At 43.3% G+C, this 25,272-nt stretch overlaps 1 protein-coding gene across 1 annotated transcript in view; it reads right to left on the minus strand.

Moving 5' to 3' along the window:
- Nucleotides 1–16,254, minus strand: part of GABRA1 (gamma-aminobutyric acid type A receptor alpha1 subunit) — a 175,630-nt gene extending 159,376 nt beyond the window's left edge. Inside the window, exons 1-2 of the mRNA XM_029584084.1 lie at nt 16,166–16,254; nt 10,844–10,956 (exon numbers count right to left, since the gene is read on the minus strand). Of these exons, the coding sequence (XP_029439944.1) occupies nt 10,844–10,956; nt 16,166–16,254 (202 nt within the window). The remainder of the gene's footprint in view (nt 1–10,843; nt 10,957–16,165) is intronic.
- Nucleotides 16,255–25,272: the final 9,018 nt, after the last annotated feature.

The raw sequence follows: 25,272 nt of genomic DNA on the forward strand, positions 1-25,272 counted from the left end.
TAAATATCATAGGTAGACAGTTACATTCACTAGAGTTAAAAAATCATACATTTTAGCAAGAGACACTTACATTTGACTAAGGAGATAAGGGGAGGAGGTGAGGAAGCAGGGATGAGATAGTATTTTTAACAAAGGGTTGCCAGTAGGATATTAAGAAAAGGATAGAGAGAGGAAGTCCCAAATATATGTATTCAGACTGAATTGGAAAGCAGAGATGAGTTCTTTAGTTAGATTCATGATGAGTTTGTCCAAGAAGGGGCAAGTCCTGATTTCAGAAAAGTTGGTTAGGTTGTAGGCATTTTGAAATAAACACTTTATACGGTCACGTTTGAATTTCTTTGTTTCAGTTGTGGACTCTCCGGTAGAGAGTTCCAAAGCATGGGGCTTGCTATGGAGAACATATGGTCTCTTGTTTTTGTCTGATGAGGGTTCTGCAATGATGGCACAGCCAGTAAACCTTTATCTTTAGATCTTAGTGATCTCTGTGGCTTGTATGGTTGTATTTCCACCCCTAATAGGCTAGTGTTGTCAGAATGATGAGAGGTTGGTGGTGGAAAAGGATAAATATTGGGGAGATGAGGAGGGGGTTGAATGCTGGGGGGAGCAAGAGAAAGAAAGGTGAATGCAATATTCTCGTCTTTCTCCCTGAAATTAGCACTGCAAATGTAAGCTGTCTGATATAAAGAAAGATAGAGTTATGCACAGGCTCCAAATCATTCAGAACTCAGTAGGGGTATATTGTTTGTTTCATTGGTGGTTGCAGTTTCATTTCTTTTATTTTCATTTTATTTACTTTTATTGCAGTTCATTTTATTTTGATTTTAGTGCACCCTATTTTACAACAGCGAGCACTAAAACTAAAACCCAGCTGCCATTTGTTTTTTTTTAAATCAGCCCCATGGATTTTCTCTCAACACTCATGGGTCTCCTTGGGTTTTCTCCCATTTCCCCCAATGCTCTCCTGGGCTCACTGTGATGCCCCAGGGTCTTCTCCCCAGGGAGGTGGGTCAGGAGCAACCTAATTGTTTCATTCCCACAAGTCCTGTGTCTCATAAAGGCATGGCAGACCCAAAATAAAATTATGTCATACAACAAATGTGGCACCAGCATTTGGGTCGGCTGGTGCCATTTCATTATAGGGCAAAATTATGGGTCATCCATGCCATTATGAAAAATAACACAGAGGAGGCAGTGACTGGGCATTGCTGTAGCTCCTGTGACCCCCAGAGGTGAAAGACTCTGGCATCATGGTAAGTGAAAAGGGAGTCCCGGAGGCAGGGCGGCGGCATGTGGGATGGGAAAAAATCCAGGATGCTGATTTTAAAAAATGGCTGAATTTTATTTAATTATTTTTTTTTTTAATGGTGGCACAAAACAAAATGGAACACAGTTAAAAACAAATTTGCTGTGTGTATGGTTTTTGTTTTGAAATGACATGAAACAAAACCAGCCTGTTTCATTTCATTTTATGCTGTCATTTGTATTTTCATTCTCTTGTAAACCCCACTCATGCACATCTGCTGCTGGAACTGTGGTCTGCAATAGGGATGTGAATCGTTTTCCATATCGTCTTAACGATAGAAATCGTGTGGCAGGGCAAGAAAATCGTCTTAGGCACGATTTTTTAGTTAAAAAATCGTTAAAAATCGTTTTTTCCGATTAGTGCGCACTAACTCGAGTTAGTGCGCACTAACGGGAGTTAGTGCGCACTAACTGGGAGTTAGTGCGCACTAACTGAAAATGATACAATTTGACACTTTTCAGGTCAGTTAAGGTCAGTTTAGGTATGAATATGTATTCCTATTGGCTGCCCTCTTATTTATTCATGTTACCAAGTTTCCTACTGACAGTATATGGGGGATGGGAAATGGAAACAGTTGGTAGCTTGACAAAACAAGTAATGTGATCAGTCAATGTGACTAGAACTTGTGCCCTAACCCTGATACCAGGGGTATTGTGATCTTCCTGCACACAGTGCCCTATCCCTATTAATACCAGGAGTGTTGTGATCTTCCTGCACACAGTGCCCTATCCCTAATACCAGGGGTGTTGTGATCTTCCTGCACACAGTGCCCTATTCCTGATACTGGGGGTGTTGTGATCTTCCTGCACACAGTGCCCTATTCCTGATACCGGGGGTGTTGTGATCTTCTTGCACACATCCCGATATCAGGGATAGGGCACTGCATGCAGGAAGATCACAACACTCCTGGTATTAATAGGGATAGGGCACTGCATGCAGGAAGATCACAACACTCCTGGTATTAATAGCGATAGGGCACTGCATGCAGGAAGATCACAACACCCCTGGTATCAGGGATAGGGCACTGTGTGCAGGAAGATCACAATACCCCGGAGGAGTGAGGGTCAGGCAGCTCCCCCCTGTCTGTGAAGCCAGCCTCTCACTAGTAATGCAGGGAGGGAGCTGTCTCAGACTTCACCATCCTCCCCCCCCCCCCTCACCCACACACCATTCACTAGCTGGGACATGGGGGAAGTCAGGAGTGAGGGTCAGGCAGCTCCCCCCTGTCTGTGAAGCCAGCCTCTCACTAGTAATGCAGGGAGGGAGCTGTCTCAGACTTCACCATCCTCCCCCCCCCCCCCTCACCCACACACCATTCACTAGCTGGGACATGGGGGAAGTCAGGAGTGAGGGTCAGGCAGCTCCCCCCTGTCTGTGAAGCCAGCCTCTCACTAGTAATGCAGGGAGGGAGCTGTCTCGGACTGGTATCAGGGTTAGGGCACTGTGTGCAGGAAGATCACAACACTCCTGGTATTAATAGGGATAGGGCACTGTAAGAGATGACTGTAGTAGATTGAATAAAGATCTGATGTTTCTGCTCTCCTCACACCAAACAAAAACAACACACAAGCAGAGAAGCCCTTCTTACAAAGCTGAGCTAGTGAGTTAAGTAGGAGGAAAAGTAAACATACTGGTGCCAGTGTGGCTACTTAAAAAATACACTTACCAACAATCAATTACATATATTTGAACTGTGTACAGTTCCAGCCAGGACCACCTTTCTAAAATGCACAGTGATTGGCAAATTCAACATGCACTAGCATTTCAGGTACCTGCTAACAAAAATAATAAACAAACAAGTTCTAGTCACGTGAGTGCTGATCATTACATTACTTTTTTTGTCAAGCTTCCAACTGTTTCCATTTCACATCCCCCCAACCATATTGGTAACATCAATAGATAAGAGCACAGCCAGCCAATAGGAATACATACATACATATTCATTCCTAAGTGACCTTTACTGACCTGGGAAGTGTGAACACTTTGTTTCATTTTCTGTTGGTGTTCGTTAGTTTCCAGTTCCATTTCCCATCCCCCCAACCATCACCTCAGTGGTAACATCAATAGATAAGAGGGCAGCCAGCCAATAGGAACACATATTCATTCCTAACTGACCTTCAGTGACCTGGAAAGTGTTTATTTGTATCATTTTCAGTTAGTGCGCACTAAATCGAGTTAGTGCGCACTAACGGGAGTTAGTGCGCACTAACTCGAGTTAGTGCGCACTAACACGATTTAAACGATTTTTAACGATAAATCGTTAGAATTTCTATTGTATCGTGTTCTATAACGATTTAAGACGATATAAACATTATCGGACGATAATTTTAATCGTTGAAAAACGATTCACATCCCTAGTCTGCAAGTTTAATAAATAAATAAACTGAAGGAGGTGAAAATGCCTCTTTACAGGTCATTGGTGAGGCCTCACCAAGAGTGCTGTGTCCAGTTCTGGAGGCTGTATATCAGAAAGAGAGTTCAGGGAAAGGCAACGAAAAATGATCATGAGTCTTCATCAAAAGCTCTATGAGATGTGACTGAAAATCCTCAAAATGTATCCCCTAAAAGAGAAGAAAGATAGTGGAGGGGATATACAAAAACTATTGATGTAAATGAAGCAAACCTTCAATGGAAAAAGTTCTAAAACTAAGGGTCATGATATGAAGCTCCAAGGGGGTAGACTCAGGAGCATCGTGAAGCATTTTTTCTCAGAGAGGGTGGTGGATGCCTCAGATGTTATCTGTCACTAGGACTACTGAAACTCACCGTATGTATGCAGGAATCCCCAATACCTTATACTACTGGTGGCTCTCAGCTCAGGCCTTGGGACACATCTAGTCAGTTGGGATTTCAGGATATCCACAATTAATATGGCATGAAGTAGATTTGCATGCACTGCCTCCATGTATGCAAATCTCTCTCATGCATATTCATGCTCGGTGGGTCCATTTAATTGGGTTGAGAACCCAATGACCCCTCTCACTCACTTCAAATCATTGTCTCAGGCCTACCTTGTAATCCCCTCCCCAAGAACTGTGTGCCTTGTGAAGGCCAGAAACAGAGCTTTTTCAGACTCTGCCCCAATCCTTTGGAACTCACTCCTCATGTCAGGCTTGGCTCTGACCTCTGATCTTTAGGAAACTGGTAAAAACTGGCTGTTTGAAGCAGCATTCAAACCAAACCATTAACTCTGAACTCCCCAATAAATCTTATACAAAGACACCTTTCATTCATACCACTCTGGACCTACCTAAAATTCCTAACCAAACACATTAGTAAGCAAATTCTCAATCACTCCAATGTGTTTAGCCTTCATTGTTCCTACTGATACAACACTAACTCCTTTCCTGAGAATTCATATTTTTAAATGCTAGTGAACTACACTGATACTTGTTTGTCTATTGCTTAATTAGTTATAACTCACTTTGAATTTTTTTAGTGGAAAAGTAGGTCATACAAAATGTTGATGATGATGCCATTCTGAAGGTGGTGGTAGAGAGAAAAACAGTAACAGAATTTAAAAAAAATACAGTGGGACAGTAACTTTCAAACAACTCTCTGCAGCCCCATATACAGCCGAGCAGAGATCTACCACAGTATTTTATAACCTGCATGTATCAGGTCTGTACAGATTATAAAATAAATCACAATGTATGGTTAAAACTGGTATCTCATTCATACAATCATGTTCCAGCTGTCAAATTTTCAGAAGAAAATATCCACAATTTTTGTAGGACCCTTACTCATAGAGTCAATATAATGTACCAGACTCTTCTTGTGGTATCGGGTCCCTTTACTTTGTTTATATCTTTTTTATCAATTTTTATTTATATCATTTTTATCAATTTTCTATTTTTGCTTATTTTTATATATAAAGTCCCAAAACTTGAAACAAGATGGAAACTCCAGAGTTTTTTCAAAACATAAATGAGCTTAACAGTTCTTTTATCCAGTTGAACTGGTAAACGCAGTCACAGTACAAGTAATGATGTCACAATTGAGGCCCCCCCAAGCTGGCCAAAAGTGCCGTTTGGGTCCAACGAGGGGTCCGGGAGCGGAACCGCGGTGGACCACGTGACGTCGGCGTCACGTCGGAGTGACGCAACGTCACGTGATTCCCCGCGCGTCCGCTCCCGGACCCTCACGGAACTTTTCGCCAGCTTGGGGAGTTTTGGTAAGTCTTGGGGGGGGGGGGATTAAGGAGGGTGAGGGTTTAAATTTTTATTTAGGATCAACAATCGCGATTTCCAACTTATTCAACATAGCTATGTTGAATAAGTTGGAAATCCGATCGTTTTTGCCTCATCACTTTTTTAAGTTAAAAAAAAAAATTACGTTGCGTTTTACATATATGTTGAAAACGAATGCACACCCCTATGGTACATTATATTGACTCTATGGGTAAGGGTCCTACAAAAATTGTGGATATTTTCTTCTGAAAATTTGATGGCTGGAACATGATTATATGAATGAGATACCAGTTTTAACTATACATTGTGATTTATTGTTTACAACTTTGGTTACTGGAATACACAGATTGTGTTTGAGGGCTTTTTTGGTGTGATTGATATTGCAGATTATAAAATATACACGTCTACCCCTACATATGCATTTGTTTCCTAATACACAAAGGTCTACTATGCACTGAAAACACATACTTTTCCTACCTAGTTTAAAAACATAAAAAAAGGTGTGACTTGCTTTTATAAAATCCCTGTTTATGTGTGGAAGTTGGTTTATTTTAAAACATATGCGCATAACTGATATCACCAGTTTGCTGAAATCTCCACCAGTTTAGCCAGTCCTTCTCCAGGTCTTCGAGACTCTGCACATCCCCAGTTCATCCAGACCTTCCACTCAACTAATAGATGAGTCTGACATCAATTGTGCAAGATAATTAGCAGATGTAAAATTAGAGAATAACTTGCAAAATGTATGCCTCTTATGAAATAGAAAATTGCAGGCATACCTGTTGGCCCTACCAGACCATCCCTTTTATTTGCATCTAAATGTGAGCACAAGACCAAAAACTACACTTGTCCTTTTGGGGTTTATAAAATAACATGTACACAAGTGCAAGCTACTAATGCGCATACAATCTTATAGTCTGAGCATATCCAAAATGTTCAAGACGGATAACAAATAACTCGTTCATAAAATCAAAAGCCAATAATAAAATCAGACAATAAAATCACATAACTAAACTACAACAAATATAAAATACAAAAACATGAAGTTTACAATAAATCAAACCCAAACTGCAATGAGCATAGGAAGGCTGGATTTTATTTATTTATTTATTTATTTATTTGCCACAGCATCACTAGCCTTCATAGCTATGGGGATTATTGAAAAACTTTGCAATGGGAAGAGGATTTGAATGTTGGCTTTGGTATTGGTTTTGTGGGAAGCAAAGTTGAAGATGGCAGGAGCCTGAAATGGCCTTCTAGTAGAAGAAATAGAGACAAACACTTTAGCAGGTTTTGGGCATGCTCAAAACAGATGCAAAGGAAAAGGGTTGACAGATAAAAGACATAGGGGAAGGAGGGACTTGGGCTACAAATGTGATTTTGTCTGTTCATCTACCTAAAGTAAATGAAACATCTACTTAAACTGGATGAATCTCTACTGGGCAGACTAGATGGATCATTTGGTCTTTATCTGCCCTTATTTACAATGTAACTATGTTAATATGAAGAATTTGTAATAATGCAAGTAGAACAGTTATGAAATGATTTATGCTGTTCTATACCTGTTCTCAAAATTCTCTGTGGTCAGGCCTACCTAGTAAATTGAAGGTATTACCAAAAATCAATATATTCATTATTGAATGTGAAATAGATTGACAGGTTCATGAAAAACTACAATCCCCCAGATCCCAATACATGCTTGGGATTGGGATCAATCAGCAATTAGCTTTGTGGATGCAGCTGAGGTTACCAATTGGCTCCATGACATATGAAACAGGTTTATCCAGTTCTGCTTTTATTCTGTTACATGAGTTGACTTTTTCTTAGGAAAATCAGTGTGAGTCAGAACTACAAATGAATACGTGCATTGACAGGATTAGATTAATCTGTTCTTTTTAATATGGACCCAGGTGGCAACCCTAGATGCCCTATGTATTTCCATGAGGCAGAAGAGAGCCCTTAACCTATAGAAAATATATCCCAGCTCTTTACCTCCTTCCTGACCTTCAATGTAAACGTGAGTCATAGCAAGAGCAATGCAATGGAAGCCATCTGTTCTTTGAAGGTGCTCATCTTTTCCTGAAACCTCTGCCCCACTCCATTTCCCAGTGGGCATTTCACTAGCAACCTCAAGATTACAGATTTCGGGGTGAATACAATAAGACCTATGTTAAAACGGGTCCTTGTATTGAGTGCCCATTTTCCTAATGCGTGTACAGCCACATTTCCTGGGTGCCCAATGCTATATTTCAATGAGCTGTGCATTATAAAGGATGCGCGAGGGAAGAATTACGCATCCCTAACACTCAAATGCAACAGATGCCCAGAAGGCGTGGCAATGCACTCACAACTACTGTTGCGATTCCGGGCCGACCCCGGAATCTCCTCCTACCTCGTCGGGAGGCCAGACGAGCTCCGCGCTCCCCAGGCCTCCAGGGACCTCTGCTGCCGCAGGCCCGGCGTCTCCCCACCTCGCCCGGGCCTGCAGCTCCTTCGGCTTCTGCTTCCCTGCCACGCCGAAGCAGCCGGCGTCTCGCGGCGGTAGGCTCCGCCCCCTAGACGCGCGCGTCTCACTTCAATATTTAAAGGGACCAGCGCGGGAAACTTACAGGGACGCCCCCGATGACGTCAGACGCTGCAGGGTACTTAAGCCCTGCAGCTGGAACCAGACCTTGCCTTGCAACGAGGTTCCCAGGTATTCCTGCTTCCAGTTGCTGCGTTCTCTTGTCCTCTTGTTCTTTGTGCTTCCTGATCCCGGATTGGCTTACGACGTTCCCTGGCTCTCGACTCTGGACTGGCTTACGATGACTCTCTGGCTTCTGACCCCGGACCGGCTTACGTTGACTCTCTGGCTTCTGACCCCGGACCGGCTTACGTTGACTCTTCGGCTCTTGACCTCGGACTGGCTTTCGGTGATCCATTGGTTCCTGACTCTGGACTGGCGAGCGACAACTCTTCGGCACTTGGACTTCATCAGACTCGGCCCTCACGGGTCCTCCTAAGTCCCAGCGGCCGGGTCCCTACGGGCTCCTCCTGGGGGGACTCCGGCTTCCAGGGTGAATCTCCTAAGTCCCAGCGGCCGAACTCCTACGAGCTCCTCTCGGGGGAGGATCGGCTTCCAGGGCGAAGGTCCTCTCAACACAGTGCCAGCACCACCATCACCTCCTTCCTCGCCAGAGCTCTTGGTCGCATAGGGCTCCCAGAGTTCCACCCTCGGCCAGCCACCAGTCTGTCTTTGCCGCCTCCCGGTCGGGGTCGCTGCTGCAACCACCTACAGCAGCTCTTCCTCTGGCTCCGATCGGCCCAAGGGTCCACGACTCCAACAACTACAATGGGCACTCAGTATGAGCATCCATGTTATCCCACTTCAGGTCAATTTCTAGACGCCCAATATAGATGCACAATAGCAAGGGGCAAAATCAGACTAGAGCGTATCTAATGAGCATGTATATTATGCATCCAGAAATTTTTTTCTCATCAAGTCGTTACAAAATACCTTTATTCTTAAACTCCATAAGCAGTAGGTGATTAAGAATAAAAGTAGGAACCACACAGGACACAATTTTCTTAATTTCTCCTGAGCCCTTGACTTATGGATTGATTTATCACCAGCTCCAGAGCTGGAGTTAAATTTGCTAAGTTAAAAAATGTGCCTTGAGTGCCCAGTAATTTTCTGCATCGGGGGGTAAAAGCTAATAGTCTTATCTACATGGAATTTATATGTGATGAGCGCAATGTGTTTGTTTGGGCGCACATTTTAGACATGCTAATCTCCTTAAGGGTAGGATTTTCAAAACTTACATGTTTATGTTATGAAATGCTGGGTCAGCACACGCAAGGGCGTGGGGGGGGTAGAGTTTAGCAAATATGCACGGCAACGCATCGGGGCCTTCCCCAGTTTCCTTCCAGTCTGCTCCAATTAAGGAGCAGAATGGGAGGGAACTTCCCAACCCCCTAGCCTAACCTCCCTTCCCCTGTCCTGCCCTCCCCCTATCCCTATCCTAATTAGCCCAAATTTTCCTGTTTTACCTTTTGCTCCTGCCAAGGAGTAGGAGCAAGTTGTGCACGCCGGCAGGGTGCCGGCACGCGATCCCCCGGCACAGCTGCAAATGGCCGCTGTGCCAGGCACCTCTAGCCCCGCCCTCCGGATCACGTCATTTTCAAGCCCCAGGACTTACATGTGTCCCAGGGTTTACGCACGTGGCCAGGCTGTTTGAAAATTATCCGGGCGCACTTAAGGTCCGGCCACGCATGTAAACCTCAGGATTTACGCGAGCTGGGGTTTGAAAATCTACCCCTTATTTTCTCAGGTGCTAGTCTAGCACATGCAAAACGCATGTCCAACTGCACATAAACCTCTGCACTAGGCTGAGTGCACATTATTGCATCAGCCTGTTTGTGGGGGAAGGAGGAATGTAGGACACACAATGATGAAAAGCAGAGATATAGGGAAAGACAGGAAAGGAAGGCAGGAGACAACTGTGAATTCTAAAGAAGTTATATGCATAAAAGTAGGATATATCATAGCAATTTTCTAAATTCCATTTATGTGCTTAAAATCTTTTGAAAATTCATCCCTAGAGAATGAATTTCAAAGGAGTTCCATACGTAAATGTAGCAATTTTCCAGTGCCCATTTATGAGCATAAAACCTTTTGAGAATTACCTCCACTGCTAATAATGGGGTATATTTTCAAAAACAGCACGCGCGCAAACAAAAGTACGATGGATTTTATAAGATACGCACGTAGCCGCACATATCTTATAAAATCCGGGGTCGGCGCGCGCAAGGGGGTGCACATTTGTGCAACCTGCGCGCGCCGAGCCCAGCGCGTGCTGCCTGTTCCCTCCTGTTCCCTCCGAGGCCGCTCCGAAATCGGAGCGGCCTTGGAGGGAACTTTCTCTCCACTGCCCCGCACCTTCCCCTCCCTTCCCCACCCCCCCAGCCCTATCTAAACCCCCCCTACCATTGTCGGCAGATTTACGCCTGCCAGCGGGCTGCTGGAGCGCCATCACCCGACCCAGGGGCTGGTCCGGAGGCCTCGACCACACCCCAGGCCGGTGTCACGCCCCCGACACGCCTCCCGCCCCACCTCGAAATTTGCGCCGCCCACCCGACATGCCCCCTTTGCAAAGCCCCGGGACTTACACGCGTCCTGGGGCTTGCGCGCGCCGCCAAGCCTATGCAAAATAGGCTCGGCGCATGCAGGGGCCTTTTAAGAGGGTTACGCGCATAACTATGCACGTAACCCTTTTAAAATCCGGCCCAATGTGTGTCAGTAACATTTCACTATATACTGTTTTGGGGATTTTTTTTGTAATACGTTCCATAGAATTGTAATATCACAAACCTCCCAATCCTGGTCTTAGGCGGTTATCATAGCCATCTAGAAGACGGTCTAGAATTCTGGTGAACACTGTTGTGTTGTCTCCTCTTTCATCTTGAACTGAGTTTTGACCACAACTAGAGGAAAACAAAATGTATAAAACCTTAATCCCAAACAAGTCCTGCTAACAGTAATTGTTAAAATCTGCTTGGTTTTGCTGTTACTGATTTAGATATTCACAAGCTTTTCCATGGAAACAGATTATCAAGGAATTTTAACAGTTGCAGTAGAGATGCTACATTTTCCATTACCTCTTCTGTTATAACATCACATTTTAAGATGGGGCAAAAAAATGGGTTTTCTATAGAAATCAAAAAAAGAGAGCAGTATCATTTAACACAATAGGGAAAAGAGGTTAATATTGTGTTTGCTTATGTATTATAGAATTGTTGGTAATCCCCAACACAATGTACCATCTTTCTCCCAGCATGCTGCTTCCTCCCTGAGGCAAACAATATGATCATTTTCAAAATTTGGGGCTAGTTCTGTTAATGTCATGATTAGTAGACAGTGCATCAGTTTTGTAACTGCTTAGAATTCCAGACCCTAGGAGACAGATGTAACAAGACCCGTGGTTAAATCAGTGCTATTTTTCAGCACATTTGTTTTTTTTTAGCACACGTAGCAAAGTAGAAAAATATTGTTTTTTACGTTACGTTATGCTTTACACTCCTTGTTATTTGTAAACCGGGTTGATGTGATGCCTATCATGAAACTCGGTATAACAAAAACAATATATAAATAAATAAATAGACACCTATAGAAACATAGAAGAAACATAGAAGAAGACCAAACGGCCCATCCAGTCTGCCCAGCAAGCTTTTGCACTTTTTTTTTCTCTCACATACTTATGTTTCTCTTGGCTCTTAGTAACCTTTTTTATTCTATTTCCCTTCCACCCCCACCATTAATGTAGAGAGCAGTGTTGGAACTGCATCTAAGTGAAATAGCTTAATTAGTTAGGGGTATTAATCACTGCAATAAGCAAGCTACACCCATTCTTATCCATTTATCCAGACTATGTAATTCAGTCCTTGTTGATTGTTGCCTGAATAAAGATCCACCTTTCTTCATTTCCCCCTGCCGTTGAAGCAGAGAGCCATGCTGGCTATGCATTGAAAGTGAAGTATCAGTCTTGCTCCCCTGCCATTGAAGCAGAGGGCTATGCTGTATATGCGTGAAGTGTCAAACTTTCTCCCCTGCCGTTGAAGCAGAGAGCTATGCTGGTTATGTGTGAAGTGTCAGACTTTCTCCCCTGCCATTGAAGTAGAGAGCTATGCTGGATATGCATTGAAAGTGAAGTATCATGCATTGAAAGTGAAGTATTAGCTTATTTGGTTTGGGGTAGCAACCGCTGTAACAAGCAAGCTACTCCCCACTTTTTTGTGAATGCAAATCCTTTTTTCCACATTTCCTCATTGCTGCTGAAGCTTAGAGCAATGTTGGAGTCGCATTAACCATGTGTATGTTTATTGAATAAGGGTATTATCACCAGGTAGTAGCCATCGTTCCCGTAAGCCACCCACTCTTCATTCACATCCTCTAGATTTTATGGATCCACAGAGTTTATCCCATGCCCCTTTGAAGTCCTTTACAGTTTTGGTCTTCACCTCTTCCTCCGGAAGGTCATTCCAGGCATCCACCACTCTCTCTGTGAAGAAATACTTCCTGACATTGGTTCTGAGTCTTCCTCCCTGGAGTTTTAAATCGTGACCCTGGTTCTGCTGATTTTTTTCCAACGGAAAATGTTTGTCGTTATCTTTGGATCATTAAAACCTTTCAAATATCTGAAAGTCTATATAATATTACCTCTGCTCCTCCTTTCCTCCAGGGTGTACATATTTAGATTCTTCAGTCTCTCCTCATAAGTCATTCGATTAAGACCCTCCACCTTTTTGGTCGCCCTTCTCTGGACCGCCTCCATCCTGTCTATGTCTCTTCGGAGATACCATCTCCAGAACTGAGCGCAGTACTCCAGGTAAGGCCTCACCAAGGACCTGTACAAGGGGATCATCACTTCCCTTTTCTTACTCGATATTCCTCTCTCTATGCAGCCCAGCATTCTTCTGGCTTTAGCTATCGCCTTGTCACATTGTTTCGCCGACTTCAGATCGTTAGACACTATCACCCCAAGGTCTCTCTCATGCTCCGTGCACATCAGCCCTTCACCCCCCATCGAATACAGTTCTTCCAGATTTCCACACCCCATATGCATGACTCTGCACTTCTTGGCATTGAATCTCAGCTGCCATATCTTTGACCACTCTTCCAGCTTCTTTAAATCCTATCTCATTCTCTCCACTCCTTCCGGCGTGTCCACTCTGTTGCAGATCTTAGTATCATCCGCAAACAGACAAACCTTACCTTCTATCCCGTCCACTATGTCACTCACATAGATATTGAACAGGATCGGTCCCCACCTCTGCAGGATGTAATAAGGGGATGGGATGCAAATGAGATGCATGCAGAAAATTTGCACAAAAAAATATCTGTGCAGATATGCATGCTACAATGTATGCTGAAGGCCCTATGCAATAAACTATGCAAAATCCTGCATACATGTGGTGATCCATGATGGATTCTTTCATAAGACAGTAGTGAGTGTCTGGGAGTGGGGCTGAAGGTGGGTAGAGCAACATCTAACTCCTTCATGATCAGTCACCCATCTCGTGGGAGCTCTAATGGTGGATGTTGATGAGTGGGGGAAATGCAGCAGAGATTTGGAAGAGGCACATTTTTGACATGTGCCTCTTCCTTCTCCAGCCTCTCTTCTGGCTTCTGCCACTTAATTTTTCAACCTCCAAACAGGCACTTATACTTAACTTCTGCTGTGAACGGGCACTAAAAACCTGCACTAATGCCAGTATGGTTCTCTGCATTGCCCATGAATAGTGCATGGCATTAGCATGGACTCGCCCTAAACTAGCTGCGGCTTTTTGAGTTGGTTTGTGGGCACGTTTTTTTTTTTTTCTGTGCTAACCGCGTTATTACACACATGCATAAGGTTAACATGGGAAAATGCCTGTAATACCATGTGCAAATACCTGTGACAGCTTATTACATTGGCCCCTTAGACAGAGGAGTCATGATTCTTGTAGGGGAGACCTTCCATAACCCATGGTTAAGAAATGAAACCCCTAGATCTCTGCATATCTGTTACATGTAGTCCTTGCCATGTGCATGTCCATAAAGCCTTGTTTATTTCAGTAGTTGCTATTCTAAATAATATTGTGATTTCTTTGTACTAAAATGCAAATAGCCCACAAATACACAAGAAACATTAATAATAAATGACAAGTGGGATTCTCTGAAACCTCACTTATTTCCACAGTCAGTCTAGAAATAGAATTGATAGATGTTGAACACTAAAATTAACTTCTTTGTAAGGGCCAAAGTGATCACTTCTTGTATAGTACTTGATCAGGTTTATTGAAAGGAAATCCTTATTGTAGCAATCATGAAATTATAGTGGGAGGGTTGGGATTCCCTTTGTTTGCTAGTCTACTTTTGGAAATACAAATGGGAAACAAAAAAAAGCAGTAGCTAAAACCCATTTTGCAATCAAGTAATTAAATTATTTGTGGTCATATCACTGCAAATTCTTCAAGATCTGCTTCTGTGCTTTAATCTCAATTCAGCTCTCTTTGTTAAAATTGCGAAATGGATTGCAGTGTTCCTTTCACAGACATTTTTGTGGATATGGTAAACCAATGACTCTGGAGATTATTTTCCAGGCTTGGCTTTTGAATTACCACCAAAGGCATTCTGAGGCTTATTTTATAACATTGGGCATAAGTAAGTAGGCAAATGCACACATCAGTTATACACGTTTTCAAAACAGACTTCGGTGAATAAGTCCAGTTGGAAAATTATCCCACCAAACCTACCAGAACATGCTCCAACTTGCCTAAGTGTGCATAGAATATTTCATTGAAAATTTATGAACTTAGGGGATCATTTACTAAAGGTTTTTCTCCCATTTTGTGTCTGAGAAAAATGCATAGTAAGTAGTCCTTACTTTTTGGAAAATCCAAAAGTATGCATGCATGTCCAGATCCCTCCCCAGCTCTGCCACAGGAATGCCTTCGTTCAGTGCAGATAAACGTGCATGCATACATTAACATATGCTCACAAGTTTATCTTCAGATCAGATGGCAATTTTGTAAAAGGCCCTTTTGGTGCATAAAACACTGTTTTACTTATAGAAGTTCCTTTGAAAATGATCTTGTCTATGTACTTCAGTTTGCTTCAGCATAGAAAGATAGAGATTCAAATCTCGCTGACACCCCTTATGACCCAGGCAATTCATGTCATCTTCCATTTTCTCACATTCAAACTTAGGGCTCTATTTACTAAGTATTTTTCCTTTAGACACAAAATGGGAGACAACCTTTGGTAAATGACCATCCTGGATTGTAAGCCCTCTCAGGACAGAGAAGTTCACAATCTGGGTAAACAAATAAGCGTGGGGGTAGCTTGCTTATTGCAGCGGTTACTACCCTAGTACTTCGCTAGTAAGCTCCTCTATCCCCATCGCAACAACTTCTAGCGACAGCTCAAACATAATTTTAGCCTCCCCTCTGCACCCACAGAGAAGGCACCATGCAGTCCTTCCCCATCCCTATCATATACCACCGTCACCTTCCGCACACAAAGTCTTCACAACAACAATTCCAGAGCCACACAACTCGATCCCTCATACCAATCATGACCTCCCCCCTTACTCAGTTGTTAGGACTCACGATATTCTCTCTAACCCTCTTCAACGCACAGTCACTGACAAAGAAAACTCACATCCTTAACGACTATCTCCTGGACTCAAAGCCAGACATCTGTGCCATTATGGAAATCTGGCTTAAAAGCACTGATTTAGCCCTGATAAATCAATTACCTATACACTTATATGACATTTTCTCAATTTCCAGACAAAAAAAAAAAAGAGGAGGCGGTATTCTCCTAGCCACCAAAAAAGAATTCAGACTCAGCCCACAACCAGTCAAAACCTCCACCAAACTTGAACTAGGCCTCTTCAAGTCCAAACATCTTCAAATTCTACTAGTATATGCCCCTCCTGGACTACTAGACACCGATGCCTCCCCCCTTATAGAAGCTATAGCCAAATACATCAACACGGACTTGCCAGCCATGATACTAGGGGATTTTAACCTCCATTTCGACGCCTCACCACCCTCCTCCAACTGTGAAGCCTTCCTCACCACTCTCGGGGTCATGGGCTTTGAACAAATCATTGATAAACCTACCCACAAAGCAGGACATACACTCAACCTCATCTTCATAAACTCCAGCATATCATACAGCACTGTTCCAGACTGCACACTGGTCCCCTGGTCAGACCACTCAATGATTTCCGCCATCTTCATGACTCAAGGAAGTCCAAACCCCCTTCAGCCCCACTCCACCATCCACTACAGGAATTCTTGTGCATCTGACGCGCCTAGTGATCTCCTATCCAAAGAACTCCCCAACTTGGATACAACCAACCCTAACTCAGCCCTTCAATCTTGGCTCAATATCACAGAATCAATAGCTAATAAACTATGCCCCACAGCGGTAAAAATAATTAACCCAATGCAAAAAAGGAAACAACCCTGGTTCTCCCCAGAACTTAAGTGGATGAAGCAAGACCTCAGACATAAGGAAGGCAAATGGCATAAGACCCCCAACACCACAACATTATCCGACTATAAATGCACCCTCCAGCTCTACCAGAACTCCATCCTATGGACAAAAAGAGACTTCTACGCCAGCAGAATCCACGATCTACAATTTGATGCCAGGGCCTTGTTCTCCTATGTTTCCCAACTCACAAAACCCTCTGCCTCTGCTATCCCAGATGACCAGGCTCAATCCAAAGCAAACGAGCTAGCCCTCTTCTTTCAGAAAAAAAATTCCAAACACACTAGCGCTTCTGCCCACCAACACAACCCCTCCTCCCCTAAATTCCAACACCCCCTCCCACTCCAGAACCAACCTTGACACCTTCGATCCTACAACCCCCCCTGGAAATTGAATCCCTACTCAAGAGACTGAAACCATCTAGCCATCCATCGGACCACATTCCAACAAAACTATTGCTCCTCATTCCAGACACTATCTCCAGACCTTTGGCCAACATCATAAACTGCTCCCTTTCTCAAGGATTCTACCCTGACAATCTAAAAACCGCCTCTCTTAAATCCCTTCTGAAGAAACCTAACCTGGACACAACAGATCTCACAGTTACCACCCCATCTTGAATCTCCCTCTTCTCACTAAACTCATGGAGAAAGTGGTAAATACACAACTCTCTGATTACTTGGAGGAACACAAAATCCTCTACCCTTCCCAATATGGCTTCCGTAAATCAATCTGCACGGAAACCTTCCTTATCTCCCACTCAGATCACATCCTCTTAGGCCTAGACAAAGGACTCTCTTTCCTTCTAGCCCTTCTAGACATCTCTGCTGCCTTTGACACCATGAATCAAACTATCCTACTAAACCGCCTCTCAGACATTGGATTATCAGGATCAGTCCTCAGATGGTTCAACTCCTTCCTCAATAACAGAAGCTTCAAAGTTAAAATTAATAATAAAGAATCTCCTGACATCAAATCATCTTTAGGCATACCACAAGGTTCCTCCCTGTCGCCTACCCTCTTCAATATTTACCTCTTGCCCCTCTGTAAACTGCTCACAAACCTAAACCTTATACAGTACCTCTACACAGATGACGTACAGATTCTAATACCCATAACAGAATCACTCCCCAAAACACTCACTTACTGGGAAAAATGCCTCAAATCCATTAACCGCCTCCTCACCAGCCTGAACCTGGTTCTCAATGAGGCCAAGACCGAACTCCTTCTCCATCTCCTCTGACCACATGGACCTAACCTATCAAACACCCCCCAACACCCAGATCTCTCAAGTAAGAGACTTCGGAGTTATCCTAGACAACCATCTGAATTTAAAGAAATGCGTTAACAACACAATAAAGGATTGTTTCTATAAACTACAAGTTCTAAAAAGGCTCAAACCCCTCCTCCACTTTCAGGATTTCAGGACGGTCCTCCAAACCACGCTCTTTTCCAAGATAGACTATTGCAATGCTCTCCTCCTTGGGCTCCCCATGTCCACCACCAAACCTCTACAGATGCTCCAGAATGCAGCGGCTAGAATCTTAACCAACACCAACCAGGGTGGGCACATCACTCCGATCCTCCGGAACTTACATTGGCTGCCAATAAAATACAGAATTTTGCACAAATCCCTCACCATAATCCACAAAACCATCCACAATCAGCAACAACTAGACCTTCAGATCCCACTCAAACTATACTCATCCTCAAGACCCATAAGAGAAGCGTATAAAGGAACCCTGCAAGTACCCCCAACCAAAACCACACACCTAGCAACTACCAAAGAACAAGCATTCTCTACAGCGGGTCCTGCCATTTGGAACAACATGCCTGCAGATCTCAGACTGGAACCCTGCCTGACAATCTTTAGAAAAAAACTAAAGACTTGGCTTTTCCTTCAAGCTTACCCTTAATCTCCTAAAACCGCCTAGGCACTAACTAATCAGACTCCGTTTACTCGACTAGACATCCCGTCTAGTGTCACTTGCTATGTAGTTGTTTATCTTTGCCGTTCCTTATTTCTGGCTACCCTAGCCCCCAAGTTCAATCTCCTTGTTTTATGTAACTTTGACTCTTGTTGAATGGTTTGTTAAGTTTGACCCCCTGTTCCATGTAAACCGACTTGATATGGTCCTTCCAGGAAGGTCGGTATATAAAAGTGTTAAATAAATAAATAAATAAATACCCTAAACCAATTAAGCCTGATACTTCCCTTTGAATGCATATACAGAGTTGCTCTTTGCTTCAACGGCAGGGAGAAATGTGGAAAAGAGGATTTACATTCAGACAACATCCAACAAGGCATTGATCTGTGCAGTCTGGGTAAACAAGCACTGGGGTAACTTGCTTGATGTGGCAGTTACTACCCTTAACCATTAAGCCTTATGCTCACCTTTGATGCAACTCCAACATTACTCTCTGCATCAATGGCAGGGGATGGCAGGAAATTTGAATCAAACAGTTATCAACAAGGGCCCTGAACTTGGTGGTCAATGAAACAATTAAGTATGAGAAAATAAGTGTGGGAGCTTGCTGGGCAGATTGGATGGGCCAATTTGTCTTTTTCTGCCATCATTTCTATGTTTCTATGTAAACATAGCTTGCCTTAAATTATCAATGAACAGATATAATCTAAATTTATTTATTTACATTCCATATTTCAGTCACTTCAAAGCAGTTTGTATTCAGGTATTATGATTATTTCCCTGTGCCTAGAGGGCTCACAATCTGTTTGTACCTGAGGCAAAAGAGGGTGAAGTGATTTGTCTAAGATTACAAGGAATAACAATGGGATTTGAACCCTGGCTTCCCTGTTTTGTAAGCCACTTCTCTAATCATTAAACTATTCCTCCACTCCAAATATATCCAAATTTAGAACAGAATAATGATGTGCATTAATGTTAAGCAAATGGGTAAAATACAATGAATGAGTCCATTTTTGTTTAATTTGTTTGTTACCTATTCAGGTCTATGGCTCATTCAAGTCTATGGCTGTGCAGTGAGCACTACGCACTACGCACTAAACAATCAAGTATAGGTACCAATTAGAGATGTGCATTCTTTTTTGCCAAATTAGATAATTTCAACAAAATTGTCTAATTTGGCATGGTTCGGGGACAATAAAACCCACAAAGAATTTTTCTGAAATTTTGGAAAAATTTGTATTTCGGGTTAGCTCGCACTAACTACCATTAGTGCGCACTAGCATTAAAACGTTAGTGCGTGCTAACCCGAAAATCGGAGACCCATGAAAAAACCCCCCAAACTGCAGGAAAAATGAAGTTTCCCGCGTTTCCCCAAAACCAAAGCCCGAAACGAGACTACAAACCAATGCACATCTCTAGTACCAATAGCAACCAACTGTTGCAACCTTCTGGGAGTCAAGGCAGGCAAGATGACAAAGAGGCCAAATAGTGGACAAATCACAGTGAAGCATCATGTTTTAACTACCTATAGCTGCATCTAGATCAAGTGATGCTGACATCCTCCCACTGAGATATCTGACAATAAACAAGAAGCTCTCTATTTCCTCTCCAACAGTTGGTAGAGAAGAATCTGGTTTGCAGAATCTGCACAGGAGTTCAAAAAAGCATTAAAAAAAAGTTGGTTTTGGCACTGATAATAGACTGTTTCTGGTCTTCTTTACTGCAGTGGTCTCACTCACTGTATCGGGAGGAGAGGGGCAGTGGCACTGTGCTTTTTCTGTTCATGGAGTGTGGAGATTGAAGCAGTGCTTTTGTCTCTGAGTGTCTAGTGCAGTGCAGTGAGGTTAGCACACTGACAAGTGAAAATTAAGATGAGTCTTGCTTGGCTGCCAGTCTTCTTGGTTTTGTTTAACTTTCTAACATTTTCTTTGTGTGTAAAAAAGGATGCATTCAGTAGTGTACTGTAGAGTACATACATACATTGTACATGTGTGTATGTGTGTGTGAGTGAGAGATGAAGGAGGTTATTAAATACATCTAGCATTTCACTTTCAAAAGGGAAACATAAAATGAGGAAACTATTTAGAAAAAAAATAAAAGGTGAAGCTGCAAAGGTTAAGAGTTTACATCAGGAATGGACACTGTTTAACACTCAATGCATGCAACACAAAACTTTTTCCAATATAAACTCATGAATGGATATAAAATTATGTGATACAATAATATTCCTCCTCATCAATCAAACATAACTATGTTAAACAGACCTTCATACCAAGCGTCAGAGAAAATGTTAACACTTTATGCTTTCTTCCGCCTCATACAATATATAGTCATTGGTCTATAGTTGTGCACCAAATATTTTAATTACAAAATATAAAAAAACAAATGAAAAATTATCACATTTAGTAACAAAATATAGTCCAAAACGTATCTTGCATTTTCACAGAACATAGTAGAAGTGAATGCCAAATAGCCACTGTGGAAATATACTTTCATGAAATGCACATCTAGTTTCAGCCAGACACAGGACCCTCAGGTCTTCATCAGAGTACTATTGTTACATATTGGTCTCGAGAAGACCTGCACATGTGAAGCCTGATACAGGAACGTTAGGTGCATTCCTCCCCCCACATCGTTTTTTGACGATTTAAAAAAATCGTCAGATAATTTTTAAATCGTCGAAAATCATTAGAGTGTGCGATACAATACAAATTCCCCCGATTTATCGTCAAAATTGTTAAATCGGGCACAGGAATTATTGGGGGGAGGGCGGGAAAACCGGCACACCAAAACAACCCCTAAACCCACCCCGACCCTTTAAAACCAATCCCTTACCCTCCCGAACCCCCCCAAAATGTTAAATTACCTGGTGGTCCAGTGGGGGGAGGGGGGGGGAGTCCCGGCACGATCTCCCGCTTTTGGGCCATCAGCGCCATTTTGGCTGCCACTAATATAAATGGCGCCGATGACCCGATAAAAAAAAAACCTACCCGACCCTTTAAACCGACCCCCTTAGCCTCCCCCACCCTCCCGACCCCCTCCAAAACCTTTTAAAATTACCTGGTGGTCCGGGGGGGGGGGGGCGCGGGGAGCGATCTCCCACTCTCGGGCCTTCGGCTGCCACTCATAAAGATGGCACCGATGGCCTTTTGCCCTTACATGGTGGTCCAGGGGGGGCGCGGGGAGCGATCGCCCGTTCCCAGACCATCACCATGTGACAGGGACCGGCCAATGGCACGGATACCCTGTCACATGGTAAGGGCAAAGGGCCATCGGCGCCATTTTTTTTTAGCGCAGCTGATGGCCTGGGAACGGGCAATCGCTCCCCGCGGCCCCCCTGGACCACCATGTATGTGTAAAAAGTTTTTTTTGGGGGGGGGGGGTCGGGAGAGTGGGGGAGGCTAAGGGGGTAATTTTAAAGGGTCGGGATGGGGTTTTTTTTTTATCGGCGCAGGCCTCACTAAAATAAATTAGTGATGTGAATTGGAATCGGAACCGATCCCAATTCTCATCTCTAACGATCAGATTCCCCCCCCCCCCCCCCCCCCCCCGCCGAACCCGATTGTTAAAATGATCGGGCACACGATTCACATCTCTAATGCATATGCTGATAGCTAGGTTGGATGAACAGGAGAACCAGAGGCAGAAGCACAGTGAGAGTATAGCACAGGAAAGAGTGACCACCCCAGAGAGTAGTGCAAGCATGAGCTATCAGCTACCACTTTCTTGCCCCCCCCCCCCCCCCCCTCAATATGCCAAAGCCAAGCTGCCTGCAAGGAACCATCTCTCCTGACATGGACCATAGCTAAAGCAGCTGGCAAGAGATAGCTCGGCCAATCCCAAGAAAGGGGACTTCAGCAAAGGGGACCGCAAAAGAAATTTCCGTCATACATTCTGAGAGAGTCTATCAAGGACATGGACACAAATGCACTGGCATATTGGGCAAATAAGTGCAGGGTCTGGCCTGCCCTGGCCAAGGTGGCTAAGCACTAACTTTCCTATCCAACCAGCAAGTCCAATGGATGTGCCTTCTCAATGGCTGGGGACATTGTGAGCCCTCACTGGTCAAGATTGGTGGCAGACGTGATGGGAATAGTTGGCATCTTTAAAAATCAATCTGCCTTTTCTGGGATTTCCAGACATTCCATGCCAGTGGGAGATGGCTGAAAGCACCTAAGCAGTCCTGCTGCTGCTCTGCCTACCTGCCATGCTCCAGATATATCGCCTAAGGGGTCTTGCTGCAACTATGCCTAGCTGCCATGCCTCAGATGTAGCACCTTGGAGTCTTACACAAGTACATACGATTTGACATACTGGGTCAGACTAAAGGTCCATGAAGCCCAGTATCCTGTTTCCAACAGTATCTGTCGGGATTCCAAGGGGTAGAGAGATTCTATGCTGCTTATCTCAGGGATAAGAAGTGGAATTTTGCAACTCCACTTTAATAATTGCTTCTGCTATGCTGCCTAGTTGCCATGCCAGAGATATTACACCTTGGGGGGGGGGGGGGGTTTAATGCCTTCTTATTTGCTGCTTGGATCCCAGCCTAATTATTCCACCCTTCTTCTTTCTTGGTTATATGGGGGTGTTTTGTCTCAAAAATAAAACACAAAATAATTGGAAAACAAAATACAAATATCTTTTTCCTCCTCACTTCTTTTCTATTTCTCCAGCATATTCTTTTGTTGCATATCTCTAGGTTCCCAGCCTAGATATCCCTTTCTGCTTCTCTCATTTATACTGGGGTGTTTTTCCCCCCCAAGAAAGAAATAGTTTAAAAACACAAGTTTCTCCTTCCACCAATATCTCTTTCTGGTTCTAACACACAATAACACAGTACATAAGAGCAGAAATTGACCCATGTCATCCATCCAGTCTGCTCAGCAAGTTTACTTTTTTTTTTATTTTCTATAGGTTGTTTTTTGTTTTTTTTTATTCCTTAGGGTACTAACTTCCACTTTATGCAAGTTACCACAATTAACATGGGTTATTCTTTTCCTTCAGCTCCATCCTTTAGGCAGTAGGGATCGCCTATGTTTGCCCCCATGCCACTTTTTATTCTTCTGAAAATGAATTCTAGCTATGTAACAGAGGAACACATCACTGGGATCTTAGTAAGAATCTGGAAGGGAATGGGATGTTACAAGAAAGACAGAGATAATGCTTCCTCCTTTTCTGACTGGGGGAAAAATGTGCAGGAATAAATATATCTTAGTAAGAGGCAAACAATTTCAGGAGAATATTCAGCTGAGAATCCTCCTGTATTTGAGCAAAGTACCAGTAATGTCACACTCACAGGGGAAGAGCAAAAGGATCCTGTAACTCTAAAATCACAGCACAGATGAGATATTAAAGACAGACAATACACAATCACAGACTACAAGAATGCACTCGGTCAAAAGGAAAAAATGCAAAACTACCAAAATATGAAGTGCAAAAAAATATCAATACAAAAAAAATAACAAAGTTTGAAATACATTTATAATTTTAATTGTTTAATGTTCAGGAGAATGGTATCAGAGCAAATAAGTGCAAAAGATTTTAATCCACTGTCTCCTGACTGCAATGGGCTTCAAACAGTATATAGCACCAATAATCAAATCATCTGCCAAACCCCATATTGGGGTAGATTTTCAAAGGGTTGCATGTGTAAGATACACGTGCAACCCCTGAAAACCTACCCGTGCCTCCCCCTGTGCACGCCGAGCCTATCTTGCATAGGCTCGGCGGCGTGTGCAAGCCCCGGGACGCGCAAAAAGGGGTGGGGTCTGGGCAGTCTGGGGTGGGGAGGGGCGTGGCCTGAGCCTCCAGGCACAGCGGCCATTTGCCGCTGTGCCCGGGATCGCGGGCCGGCTGTCGGCTGGCGCGCATAACTTTTTTAACAAAGTAACAGAGGGTTCTAGGTAGGGCTAGGGGGCGGGTTAGGTAGAGGAAGGGAGGGGAAGGTGTGGGGGGTGGAAGGAAAGTTCCCTCCAATGCTGCTCCAATTTCGGAGCGGCCTCGGAGGGAACGGAGGCAGGCTGCACGGCTCGGCGCGCACAAGTTGCACAATTGTGCACCCCTTTGCACGCGCCGACCCTGATTTTATAACATGCGCATGGCTGCACACGCATGTTATAAAATCGGGCGTAGATTTGTTCGCGCTGGATTGCGCAAAGGTTTTAAAATCTGCCCCATTATGTTTATCTCAAAATGAAAATATCTCAAAAACCCAGTATTAAACACTTTTAGTAAAATTTAATTTTCTGAAAAATTATCTAATATACCATCTCTCTCAAAAAGTAGTGTCACTGAAGAATGTCGAAATTATATTGAACCAACATAGTCTATGTTTTAGCATATCCAACGCCTTCATAAGGAGTTAATCAAGCATATCTCCCAAACAATATCTCATTGTAGCAAAAGCTATACAAAATGGTGACAACCTGGAAAGACCTTTCACATGTTCTCACTGTGGGAAAGGTTTCAGTAAGAAAAGAGAACTAATGCTACACTAGAAAATCAACAAAGGGAAAGGTCTGTGTTCAATTACAGTATATGGGAAAAGGTTTATTATTATTAAAGTAAACCTCACAACTTACCAGGAAAGCCACACTGATGAGAGATCATTGTCATGTTCTGATTGTGAGAAAAGTTTCAATTGGAAAGCAAATTTCATAAGAAACTAAATTCCACCCAGCAGCAAGATCAATTTCAAGCAGGCAATGTAATAAAAACATATGTCACAAAAATTATATTGATTAACGATCATTCTCTTGTACTAAATCTGACAAGTGCTTCAAAAGGAAGACTGACATTTCTCCAATACCACTCTTTCTTGCTGCTAAA

The sequence above is a fragment of the Rhinatrema bivittatum genome, chromosome 18 (assembly GCF_901001135.1).
Source record: "Rhinatrema bivittatum chromosome 18, aRhiBiv1.1, whole genome shotgun sequence".
In the NCBI taxonomy this organism is placed as follows: domain Eukaryota; kingdom Metazoa; phylum Chordata; class Amphibia; order Gymnophiona; family Rhinatrematidae; genus Rhinatrema; species Rhinatrema bivittatum.